The sequence below is a fragment of the Hylaeus volcanicus genome, chromosome 4 (assembly GCF_026283585.1).
Source record: "Hylaeus volcanicus isolate JK05 chromosome 4, UHH_iyHylVolc1.0_haploid, whole genome shotgun sequence".
NCBI lineage: Eukaryota > Metazoa > Arthropoda > Insecta > Hymenoptera > Colletidae > Hylaeus > Hylaeus volcanicus.
Window position 1 is genome coordinate 7,715,493 of NC_071979.1, and position 12,218 is coordinate 7,727,710.

The 12,218-nt window shown below is 37.3% G+C and overlaps 3 protein-coding genes across 3 annotated transcripts; 1 reads left to right on the top strand and 2 right to left on the bottom strand.

The window, feature by feature from the left end:
* Positions 1-76: 76 nt before the first annotated feature.
* On the top strand, positions 77-4,518 carry LOC128874874 (putative uncharacterized protein DDB_G0282133). Its single transcript, XM_054119998.1, has 4 exons — positions 77-770; positions 1,422-1,454; positions 2,148-4,095; positions 4,185-4,518. The coding sequence occupies exons 1-4, from the start codon at positions 717-719 to the stop codon at positions 4,187-4,189; spliced, it is 2,040 nt and encodes a 679-aa protein (XP_053975973.1). The 5' UTR covers positions 77-716; the 3' UTR covers positions 4,190-4,518.
* Positions 4,519-4,529: 11 nt separating this feature from the next.
* Positions 4,530-6,295, bottom strand: LOC128874876 (uncharacterized). The gene is made up of 5 exons (XM_054120002.1): positions 6,118-6,295; positions 5,677-6,002; positions 5,090-5,586; positions 4,822-5,013; positions 4,530-4,747 (listed from the first exon to the last, which is right to left on the bottom strand). Exons 2-5 carry the CDS (start codon positions 5,925-5,927, stop codon positions 4,533-4,535), a joined length of 1,155 nt encoding a protein of 384 aa, XP_053975977.1. The 5' UTR covers positions 5,928-6,002; positions 6,118-6,295; the 3' UTR covers positions 4,530-4,532.
* A 426-nt stretch (positions 6,296-6,721) lies between these two features.
* Positions 6,722-11,906, bottom strand: LOC128875149 (uncharacterized). Its single transcript, XM_054120520.1, has 9 exons — positions 11,836-11,906; positions 11,092-11,157; positions 10,912-11,012; positions 10,359-10,454; positions 7,837-7,962; positions 7,633-7,728; positions 7,486-7,565; positions 7,108-7,215; positions 6,722-7,001 (listed from the first exon to the last, which is right to left on the bottom strand). The coding sequence occupies exons 1-9, from the start codon at positions 11,904-11,906 to the stop codon at positions 6,834-6,836; spliced, it is 912 nt and encodes a 303-aa protein (XP_053976495.1). The 3' UTR covers positions 6,722-6,833.
* Between the last annotated feature and the right edge of the window lie 312 nt (positions 11,907-12,218).

Sequence of the window (12,218 nt, forward strand, 5' to 3'; positions counted from 1 at the left end):
TAAAATCCCCCAGAATGTTTTATTTATTTATTTATTTATTACAGTTTCTCACAAATAAAGATATTTAATTTAAAATTTAATTGGGTTACGTGTTATTACATTTCATTACATTTCATTACATTTTACCGTTACATGTTAATGAATAAATTTCTAAGCAAAAATTAATTCTTATCCTTTCTTTCCTAATATAGTTATAAAATTGTTCTATAAAGAAGTTACGATTATTAAAATTTGAAATGTCTAATACGTTACAAACTAATATCAGGATAATTTTTATATAATTTTCTTAACTATTGTTAAAATGGGACCTTTAATATTATTTTTAAGAGTTGAAACTATCATTTTACACACTACTGGGATTTAAAAATCTGATGTGGATTTTACGTGATTAGATACACCTTTTACGATGTATTATCATTTATTACTATGTAGCGTTTACGTTGGTTATTTTTCAAGCGAAAATATTAATGAGTTATTTGAATTAGATAACAGGTTGAATAATCTGTGGACTGCAATAATGAGCAAATATTATTTCATGAACGCTATTTGATCGCTTTTGATACTCCTCCCTGTAATGTAACAAATTCGCGTTTTATTGACACAGTTGTTACACGTAATGTTCCAAGCAGATATATAAGTTGCGAAGAAATCCGAATCAAAGCACACACTCCTGAGTATTCGTCTTTTCCACTCGTTAACATCAAACACGAGCGAAAATGATCTTCAAGTACTTCCAAATTATCGCCATCCTTGGTGCTACTACTGTTTTGGTATGTTCAACTTTCATTATTCAATACTTAATACAAATTTTAATGATATTTATTATCCTTTTTCGCAAAAATATATTTTACTTAATGTTTCAATTTTTCTTTATTAAGAGAAAAAATGACTAATGTCGTCTATAAGAACTGTATTAGAAAAAAAAAACTTCCAGTAGAAAATTAGAAACTGCTCACAAGCGAAGCCGGGATAGGTCGCTAGTGAAAAATAAATTGATTAATTGTACTACATTGTACGAAAAAAGACTCTTAAACTACTTGATAGTATCTACAAATGCTTCTAATGAACTTCAATTTAAAAAAAGATATTCAAATTTTCCGAGGGAATTTGTATCGCCATCTAGCGGAAACATGCTCAAGTTTGTCCTCGAATAGTTCCTGTTTTTACTGCTAAGTTACCGACTGACAGATTACCGACATTATGGTAACGTATAGACTAGGCTGGTAAAAGTAACTATACGAGGACAAACCTGGGCGTTCTCCCGATAGAGGCGCTAATGAAATTCATTTGAGTGAAAATACCGGGAAACCACAAGATAATTTAAAAGTTTAAAAAACAAGGCTATTATATAATACATAGAAATCTTATGCTTTCAAATAGATTTTTTAAAATATTGGTTTTAATGCATTTATTCAATACAGGCTTTACCAGTAGCTGACAATGGACCAATTCAAGTAAGTACAAACTTTAAATTCTTACACGTACACGAAATTAATTCTGAAATATTTAATAATGGTACAAACAATTGAGTGACAAGAAGTATAAAATTTTATTCGCAATTAAATGATGATAGTAGTTCCATTTAAAACAAAAAATTGATCTTCGTGACTTCTGCATATTTCCTCTTACAACAAATCTACTCGCATAAAAGTCTCGATTCGCTGGTCCGCTTGAAGGACAAAGAGTTAAAACAGAAACAAACAAACAAAATTATTATCTAAATAAAAATGTCAAACAACGTATAAAATACGAACGACTTTTCATCCATTGTTTATTCCACATAAATTGTAATTCAAATCACAAAAGAAAATTATGTTTACCCTTGACCGGATACCAGTTTATCTAAACAACTGTTCCACCGAATTAACGTAGCAAATAGATTATTATACGATGTCCTTACGGATTCAACTTACTGATTTCACCGGTCCACGTTATTTAACATTTATTTCATCACTACCGCAAAGAACTTTATTGACACAGTTGTTACACGTAACGTTCCAAGCAGATATATAAGTTGCGTAGTAATCCGAATCAAAACACACATTCCTGAGTATTCGTCTTTTCTACTCGTTAACATCAAACACGAGGGAAAATGATCTTCAACTACTCTACAATCACAAATATAAACTAATTATCAACCCTGTTAGCTGTCCGGGAGCATTTCGGTTCCTGGATTTTCAGCTTCAAATAACGGCAGCTTGGACATCGGCGATGTCGCCAAGAACGTTTCCAACGTTGTGAAGGGTATGCAGGGTTTAGTAGACTCTGCCCAGCATATGATGGAAAATGGGTTGTCAAACATCGCGAATGAATCTTCGACGATCTTGCACGACGGTCTGGAAAGTGCCCAGAAACTTCGAGGCAACGCTAGCGATTTTCTCGCTAACGCGGCTAGTGTATTGGGACACGCTCTTCAGGAAGCTGGTAACAACACCGACGCGATCTTCAAGTACATGAGCAACGCCGTGGCAGGCAGATTGAACAATGCTAGAAAGCAGGCACAGCATGTCATTGGCGATTTGAGAGCAAATATCTCGTCGCTTAGGAACGTGTCCTCTGAGGTCCGCAAGAACGTGACCGACCGATTGGAACAACTCGAGGATAGTCTTGGTAAAGCATGGAAGAACCAGTCTGTAAGATTAGGAAAAGCAATTTCTCAAGCAAGAAACGAAACCGAAGCACGCTTCCTGCAGATAGCCAACAATGTAACGAACGGACTGAGTAATGCTTTGAAGAATGCCACGAATATGGGACACAATCTGAACCAGGATGCCGCAACTGCTTTAAATCATACGCTAGATGCGTTGAAAAATGCCAACAACAATGCCCAGAAAGTTTTCAATGATGTCTCAAAGGACGTGAACCAAGGCATCAAAGGATTCGAAAATGACGCTCTCAATATCTCAAAAGGTGTGTCGCAAGGTGTAAACTCTACGCTGGGCAATATTGACCAGGTAGCTCGCGAGATCAGGAACCAACTTGGAAACAACTTTGACAATGCTACACAAAACGGGCTGAATCATTTGTCGCAGATCGCCAACGGTGTTATTCGTGCTTTGAACAACACCAACGCGGCCATACGCCACCGATTCCAAAACGTCACCAACCAAGTGTCCAATGCAACGAGTGGAATAAGTCACGCGGTTGGAAATACATTAGAAAACATTACAAACACAACGAAGCATGTCTTGGACAATGTAAAACACCAAATGGACGACCTTAGGAACAATGGCAGCGCTGTCTTCCATAACGTCACACAGGAAATCGAACGTCGAGTACAGAATGCCCAGAGCAACGCTTTTCAAGTATTGAACGCCATCAGGAACGCAACGAAAGCATCGTTGGAATCGTTTGTGGACCGTATCAAAAAATTCAACAGCGTAGGTGACGATGTCAAGAACTCCATCGAGCAACAAGTAGGCAATATCACCAATAATATTTTGAACATTTTGGACAACGTGGGAAGCAAAATCAATAATACGTTAAGCAATGTCGCTAAAGATGCCCGCCAGATCGTCGATGGTATGAGCAACCTCACGCGAGGAGGGGTAAACGATTTTGCCAACAGAACTCAAGCAGCTTACAACAACACAAGGGATATGTTCGATGGTCTCAGGAAGATTGCAGCCAATCAATTAGGCACTACGGTAGATTTGTTGAGGAATAACACTTCCAACGCTACGAATGTTACCGGCAAGATAGTCCTCGACATAGCAAACGGCTTGAAACAAAGCGGTCAGCAAGCTCTGCAAGACGCTAAACAAGCCGCGAGCGACATATTCGATCCATCTAACCAGAAATCGTTAGTGAATCAAGCAAAGCAGATAGCTGATGATGTCAGACATGACGCCGGTATTCTTACCGATGATGTATCAGATAACAACCGTGACATGATAGACAATATTATAAACGGCGTTGGAGGTGCTCTGGATAACGCAATTAGCATCGGCGACAACGTTATCAATGATATCGGTAACGGCATAGGTAATGCTGCAGGAAATTTCGGGCAAGCGGTATCAAATGGGGTACAAGACGCTGGTAGTGTCGCCAGCAGCATAGGCAACGGTTTAGCAAACATTGGCAGCTCATTATTCGGTAATTACAATACAATCTTAAATAAAACTACAATTAATGGTACAAAAGTAAACGTACGGCATACTAAATGAAACTTTAACCATTTCTAGGTTGAGGCTAAACACTGGAAAACGACGACAGGAGGTGAACGCAAGTTATAAACGCTACATCTATGATGGAACTGAACAACAAATTAAGAGTTAAAATTGTTACAAGAATAATTCGATAAAACGATTTCAAATGTAAAAACAAGCTGTACCAGTATTCGGCATTATAACTTTAATTAAAGAAACACAACGAGGAATGCCAAGAATTGGTACAGACTTTGTTTAAATCAAGGAAAAGTGTATACATAAGTAACTGTAAATGCAAATAACTGTTACTTGGTGTACTAATAAAAATCAGTAAATAGGAACTTTGTCTAATTCAATAATATATGCGTAAATCACGTCTGACGTTTATAAGTCATTCCAGCAGGTAACATCTGTCATTTCCAAATTTCCATCTTCTGTCAATGTTAAAATTTGTTTTCCTGAGCTGTCTTTAAGTTTTATCGCTAGATCTGCATCAGAATTTGATACAGCCATCATTGCGGAATGTACTGGGGTTTCATTGATTTCTATAGGTTGTAAAACGCGTATATATATTGGCTGATTAGTCGCAGAAGGATTGTCTATAATTTAAAAATATTTATACAATAAATAATACTTTCCAATAAAATGCTACTTTGAGCATTGAACTCCTTACCAGAAGTTAAAATATTCTGCATAGGCAAGTTATCTGAATTCGATAATCTTATTATAGGTATAGTTTCATTATGGTTTGGAATGTGTGATTCTGTATATGTTTCAATAGTCATAATTGGTACATTTTGTTCCATTGGTTTTTCCAAAATTGGAATATTCATTATAGTTTGACTAACATCTTTCATAGATGTGTCTGTAAAATGTTTGTAATATGGTTATGCAAACAAGCAAACAATTTCAGAGATAAAAAAAGGTGAAATTTAAAGAACCTGCTTGCTCATCTTGAACTCTATCTTGATTATCTAGATGGTCAGTCAAATTACAATTATGGGATTCTTGCTGACTCCCAAGAAACTGGATACCACACTTGTCGCAGAATATTTTCTGTTTACTGTGGTCTCTAACATGATGTACCATAAATGAGTTACGAGGTGTAGTGTATTGACACTTATCACATTGCAACCAAACATTTTTTTTATGTTTGGATTTTTCAGTAACATGGGACGATAAAATAACATCCCTTTCTTTACCCTGACAGCTAGTTATGGTTTGATTAGTACATTTTGTGATTTGTGGTGGCTGTGAACGTTTTTGCTTTTCATTATTGCCAAGAAGTTCTCCTTTTTCTAAGGAATACTTGAGTTCCAAGAACCGCAGGACATTATCACGCAAGCTATATGCTTCAACTTCTAGTCTATCAAGCGTGTTAATAAGGTTGGCACAACTTCGACAAATTATATCATCTTCTGATATTACTACCATATATCTATTATAAAAGAAAGATTGCTATTCCACTTAAAACAATAATATAAAATTCAATGTTTCACCTTCTACAGATAACATGGTACGATATTACCTATCGCCAACTAATTCACCAAGCTTTTCTATTACTCTAGATCTTGATGTTTGCGTTCTACATGTAGCCAATGCATAACGACGTCCCTGAATTTTTGCATCGCAAACAAAACATTGTAAATCCTCCAATGTTCTTGAATCATTACTATTTCCATTATTAGGGACAGTTATATTTGTACAATTGTTAGTGATATCTTTAGGGCAAATGTCATGGTATTGATCTATCGACAACATTGAAGATGTGTTTGCCATTTGGTTAACAATGAAAATATTTCTTGATAGACATCAAGGTTAGGATACAAAGATGGGAAATTGAAGGTATATTAACTGCAAGAAATTAATATAAAATAAGAAATGTATTTGCAGTTTCTGTTATAAACATACTTCTTTTATATTTAATAATATAATCAGACGATTGGTGTGGTTTCATAATATGACTTACCCAGAGCCCTATTTAAACACGTGGAGGAGCTGTAGCAGTGCTAGAACAGTTAATTTGTTATTTTACCCGACTTTACTGTCACATACAACATAAAAAGAATTACTAATTTATAGTTTGCTATCGTTTAAAAACAATACAGCAGGCCAAACATATCTTTTATTACGAAAATCATTATTTTGGTACCCGTGGCGATATCTATTGGATTAATCCCGAAGCTCGCGCCTGATAACAATAACAGGAATACAGAATGCACGAGCTTTGGGAACAAACCAATAGATGAAGCCACGGGTATCAAAATTTAATTATCTGGCGCTATTTACTACAAATAAATAATTTTTTAATTTTCGTGATTATTAACTGCAGAACGCTTTCGAATAATGTTGATAATCGCTCGATAGCAATTAAGATTCTATGAAAAATGAACCTTGAATGTTGCTATACTTTAAAGTATAAAGTGCCTAAATTGTCTGCAGAACGTGAATCAACAAGGATCGTTGAAATTTACTTTTTGTTTTATTACAAAGCTGAGTACAAAATGATCACAAAGAATATTTAAGTTACAATTCTATTACAAATCCGACGCATCGTTGTCGCGAAAGCTAAATAAATGGCAGTGATAGTATGATCGTTTTTTGTAACAAATTTTCCTACATAAATATTATATCTACGGGCAATGCCCAAAATATTTGATACTCTTTCCCTTCGTTACAACTATATTAAAAATTTAATGCACCGTTGCTGATTGGAATCGCTGTTCTGCAACGTAATCTCAAACGATTTTCCAATTCCATCACTCGATTTGTTAAGTGCTGCATTCTCCTCGTCTCCAACTCGTACTCCCTCAGTTTTCCTCGCATTTCATATATTTCCTGTTGCATGTGTTGCTAAAAACAATAACGTTTTAGAATCAGTAATGTAAATTATGTATTCCACTTATTATTACAGGAAAACTGTATCGTAATTACAGGAAATTATGTATCGAGTACTTACGACATTTTCAACAGTCCTCTTCATCACATTGATACTTTCCATAACCGATGCAACCTTGTTACTCATTTCTGTGGTTTCCGTGTCTCTCTTTCTTCCTCTTGCAAATTGCTAAAAAAAGAAAATTATATATTCCCGTTGCTATTTAATTATGCAGATATTTTATTAGCATAAATATTTAATTCGTCTCGTACATATGTCGAACAATTGTTTTTAATTAATTTAGTTCCGTTTAGTTTCTTTACATACGACTTCTTAATTAAAAATTTGAAATAAAGCAGGAGAAAAGTTTATAATTCTCTAGTACTCGCATTTCTAGCAGCATGCAAATCAAACATATCTCTTCTTTACGACTTACAAGTCAAACAACATGCGACGTACCTTTTCGAGCTTGGTTAGCCTTTTCAGAATAATCTCGTAGTCCTGATCGAGGTCACCATCGGACACCTCGTTCTCCGTATCTGCAAACAGAATTCTTTCATTTCAACCTGTACGAATTTAACGTGCACGATTTTAATGCGTACGAACCGTGCGAAGAAATTGACGGACGTCTCGTAGTCGTCGTCGTCGACTCGTGGAAATCTTTCTCCAAATCTCGAGCTTCAAACGCAATGTCGTCCGTGTCTAGAAAAAAATAAAATTTAACTCTTTCCGAATGTTATTATTGAAAAAGGCATCGGAGTCGTTCTTCATTTCATAAAATGATTTAAAAAATAAATTTGGACAATTCACCATTTTTTCTGCACGACTGACGATCTTTCTGAAGTTGAAAACCGGGCCTGCAGTGGCATTCGTAGGTCCCGGGTAGGTTTCTGCATAGCTGATCGCAGGGCTTCTCTGTCACGCACTCGTCGACGTCTGTAACGTTGGTGGACAAGTTATGTTAATTTCGTTAAAAATGAATCGCGTAAACGCGACAGCTGCCGGCCGCGGCGACTGATCCATCGTGAAATCTGTCGGTTTCCGGTCGAAGGCGTTGCGAAAATTCTCAACGGATTGGCTTCCGTTTAATTCGACAAGGTACGTTCGAGGATTCGAATGAATAAATTATGGAAATTTAAATTAGTTATCAAGTCGGTGTCTGATCGAGAATAAGCACGAAAGTGGAAGGATAACTGCTACCATTTCAAGTAACTGGTTCCTTGATTAATACGAGAAAATGTATGGGATACAGGGGAAATTGAGAAACTTGTTTCTATTTTGATACTAGACGCTTGTTGCAAATAATTGTTGTATGGTTACTCAGGATGTATTAATTCGCGTAGGGGTAACTTTAGTAGTTTTTTGTTTATTCGTGTTAAGGGATCTAGGACACGCATAACACATACGGGATCCGCACATTTTGCGAGCTCGATTTAAAAAAAAAAAAAACATTCACTCGTACCACTTTTGTAACGAACATCACGATTTGGCCTTTTTCGCTGGTAACTCATTTCTACACCACGAACTTTAATAACTCTCTGTTAGCGCAAGTTACCCGTGACAATCCCTTGATTATCATAGATGATGTTATTATCCGTGAACGAACTGGTTCCCTCGTAGCTGACAATCGTAAAGTTAATTCCCGAGGGAGTGTCGAAACTTCTCGTACGAAGGGATTTTTCCGTCCGGCCGAAACCGGCACGCCGACACAGCTCGCCCTCGGTCTCGTAATTAGAACGTCCGTATAGCATAATGAAATCGCTCGTAAATCTATCGAAAGCAGTCCGTTGCTGGACACCACAATACGCCCAGTTGACTCGGTATTCGCGCAATGTTATCGGGGCCGCGAATCGGTCTGAGTCGATTTAATTACGTCTAACGATCCCGACCACGAGGACGTTAGGCTCCTAACCCGGAATATCGATCGAGGATATTTTACGATTTAACAGCACGCTGGCTCGTCATTTGCATCAATTTCCCGAACCTCGCTCGACTTCTTTTAGATCTTTTTGAATACTAGATTAGGTCACTTTCAGAGGCTTAGTACAGCGATTAGATTCTGTGAAGGATATCGAAGAAAGTCATTGGCGAGAAGACTTAGCTTGGAATATCTATTGGAATACACTAAAAGTGCAAAGAGCATTTGTAAGAGTAGGGAAAGTTCTATTTGTGTAAGAAAGTAAGATGTAAATAAATGCTATAGAATAGAATGAAATTTTGATTTTTGCCATAAATTTGTCCCTGAATGTCTGAAGATTCATATATGCTTAATTAATACAACAATAAATGACATGAAATGACTCTTACGATTAGTGCAAAGGGTTAAATGCTCACACTTCAATAAATTGCAGATACGAGAACAGTCGGCGTGCCTTTAATTATATTGTGCTCGTATCGAACACGTTTTTTATAATACTCCAGCATTCCCTACCAACCTAGAATACATTATCGATTTCAGGTGACCCCACACAAAAAAAAAATCGTGGAGATTTAAACCAGGCGATGGAGACGGCCATGCAAGCCCCGCCGCGACCTACCTCGTTATTTCTTATTGGATATTACGTTCTTTCTCATGCCAACATCTAAGCAGGGTAAAATTTAAATCAGCTATACTTCTTTTCGTAAAAGTAACATCCTCTTGATCTTTATGAAACTGTGTAGGATTACAGGAGACTGAAAATGAGTGATGCTTGTCTTTTTAGGTTCTTTTACAATGTTAAAATTTCTTTTAGTATTCGTTTTATTTTTCGCATCGAGTTAAATAAATTGTTGCGAAAAGCATCATCGTGCAATCACAGAATCATTTTGTTCGATTAAAAAAACGAACTTCCAAAGCTTCGTAATATTAATAATTAAATTTTGAATAATTAAATACCTTATCACAGTAGTATCGATTCCAAAGCTTCGTAATATTAATAATTAAATTTTGAATAATTAAATACCTTATCGAGTAGTAAACGTGTGGAGAGATTGAATTTCGAAAACATAACAATTGTATTACTGAATTTAATTGTGATTTAGAAGTAACAGTATTCAGTAAATAAACCCATGGAAATATATTTCTATAAAAGTACCATGCCAATCCGAAAAGGGACATTTTGCAGATGTTTCTCGTTAAGTTCAAGGTGTAGACTACGCTTATCAATTTTATGACACTGATAACTCACTTATCGTCGCGTCTAACGAAGACTGGCAATAGAAGCCTGAAATTTGGCAACGGGATATGTAGAGAACGAACTATGGGTGTGCCTATTTCAACGTTGTACCCAGTATCGGCGATTAGCATTGGAAATGATAATTTAGGATCGATTTGCATTCACGGTCGACATTACCTGTCTGGCACTGGCTGCCTGTAAATCCTTTGGGACACGTGCACCTGCCGGGGGAAGTGCATATTCCTCCGTTCAAGCAGGGAGCTGGACAGATAGCTGAAATCCAATTAAGGCAAGTTATAGTTTAAGCATCGCATACCGTTAACAGCCAATAAATATTTCACGTGCTGCGCAATGAAATTGTAGAATTCATTCAACTCCTATTTACGATATCACCTGTGAGTATTTTATGGTTGCGATTACTATTCCTACACTGGTTCAAGTACGAATTCGAATTAGAGCTATAAACTTCTTTCCTTTTCGACTTACATATGTAGTCGTAATCTTTTCATTTGATTGCTCGAGACGTGGTTCAAACGATGATTGTGCAAGGATAGTTAGACATTCTAACGTGTTTAAAATTAATTTAAATCGTTTGCTCGTTCAATGGATTTTAGAGAAGTTGTCTTCTAGTTGATCTAAGACGAAACGTCGTAATTTTAGTCTACTCGAGTGAACAACAATTTTTAATAGTTAGTAATTGTTTGACTGTCCGTTGAATGTTGGAACTCACGTTTATTGCAGCCATAACTCGTCTGTGTCGCTTGCGTCCATCCTGGGCAGCATAAGAAACCGGAAGACGCGTCGGTCTTAATGTTAAAGATATTAAGGTACCTAGAAGGAACTCTTTTATGTACTAATTGAAACCGTAAACTGGTATCTGCTCCAATAGGAACACGGAGAGTAGTTTTACCTAATTTGCCCATTTCGATGATGGTGAACAGTAGCGCTAGGGACTGACCTGGTGCAAACTCGTCTCCTGGAAAATTAGACAAGAATGTTTCATATTAGACTAAAATAAATGTGATATATATATTTTAAAGTTTAGTTTAGTTTCTCAAAGTATAAGTAAGCTTTATTAAAATGTTTTCGATGACCAGGTTTAGGGCCTTCTTTTTAACCCTTGGAAGCCTGATTTTCCAAATTAAATTTAACAAAATATCAATGTATATATTATTTGAACAATTTTGACAATTTTGTTCGAAAGAACATATATACAGGCAAACATTAAAAACGAACAAATTGCAAGTGCACAATTCGATTTAAAAGTCTTGTATAACATTTGAAACTTAGGGCATTTAAGAGTTAATATTTAGAACAACGCGAAGCTATCTAACTCGATCCATCCTGACTCCATTCAACCGCAGCCCAGCTAAACGTTGACAAACTCCAAAAGTGACGTCGGTTAATATTCTGTTCTAGAATCGCCCTCGTTGGAATAGCTTCTTTCTCCGTAGCAGGATCTGTCTGAGAGATCATGCAAACAGGAGAGGACGCGGCGGTGAACGTGCACGGACGCGTGCAGAGATCGGTACAGTAATTGGGCGTCGAGAGGCGATCTCGCGCAGCATAAACCACTTCGTCATCGTCGGCCCGCGAGAAAATTGCATCTCGCCGTGTCGCTGTCATGTTCGTTGAAACGCGACACGACGTTTACTGTCGCAACAACGGCCTAGAACCCACGTGGCTCGCATCGCGAGACGTCGGCTTTCCTTGCTCGCGAGCCATTTCGTATAGCTGCGAGAGGTGCCAGGAACTCGCGACGTAGAACGAACAAAGGAGCCGGTCCTGAGCCGATTAAACCTGCCCCGCAGCTAGCAGTTGCGCAATTAAAACGCCACCCTCCGACCAGCTGCTGGCATACATCACCGTTCGTCGTCCATTTTCACTCCGCGCGAATCTCTTCGGTGGACGTAATCTCTGCGTGGCGAATGGTAACCGTGCTCCGTGGAATGTTGGGCATTCTAGACGCCGCAGGCTGCTGTTCGTTAGCGAGGGATGGTAGAGGAGAGGGTGGCTTTGGAGATTTTGGAAATTCTA

Bases quoted from the DNA above. Each gene is read 5' to 3' on its own strand.
- LOC128874874 (XM_054119998.1), top strand. From the start codon at position 717: ATGATCTTCAAGTACTTCCAAATTATCGCCATCCTTGGTGCTACTACT. The intron at 771-1,421 runs GTATGTTCAACT...TATTCAATACAG, and splicing joins TTGGTGCTACTACTGTTTTG to GCTTTACCAGTAGCTGACAA. The intron at 1,455-2,147 runs GTAAGTACAAAC...CAACCCTGTTAG, and splicing joins CTGACAATGGACCAATTCAA to CTGTCCGGGAGCATTTCGGT.
- LOC128875149 (XM_054120520.1), bottom strand. From the start codon at position 11,906: ATGGCTCGCGAGCAAGGAAAGCCGACGTCTCGCGATGCGAGCCACGTG. The intron at 11,013-11,091 runs GTAAAACTACTC...AGTTCCTTCTAG, and splicing joins CATCGAAATGGGCAAATTAG to GTACCTTAATATCTTTAACA. The intron at 7,216-7,485 runs GTACGTCGCATG...TTCTTTTTTTAG, and splicing joins GGCTAACCAAGCTCGAAAAG to CAATTTGCAAGAGGAAGAAA.
- LOC128874876 (XM_054120002.1), bottom strand. From the start codon at position 5,927: ATGGCAAACACATCTTCAATGTTGTCGATAGATCAATACCATGACATT. The intron at 5,014-5,089 runs GTTCTTTAAATT...AACATTTTACAG, and splicing joins AGTTCAAGATGAGCAAGCAG to ACACATCTATGAAAGATGTT. The intron at 4,748-4,821 runs GTAAGGAGTTCA...TTTAAATTATAG, and splicing joins GCAGAATATTTTAACTTCTG to ACAATCCTTCTGCGACTAAT.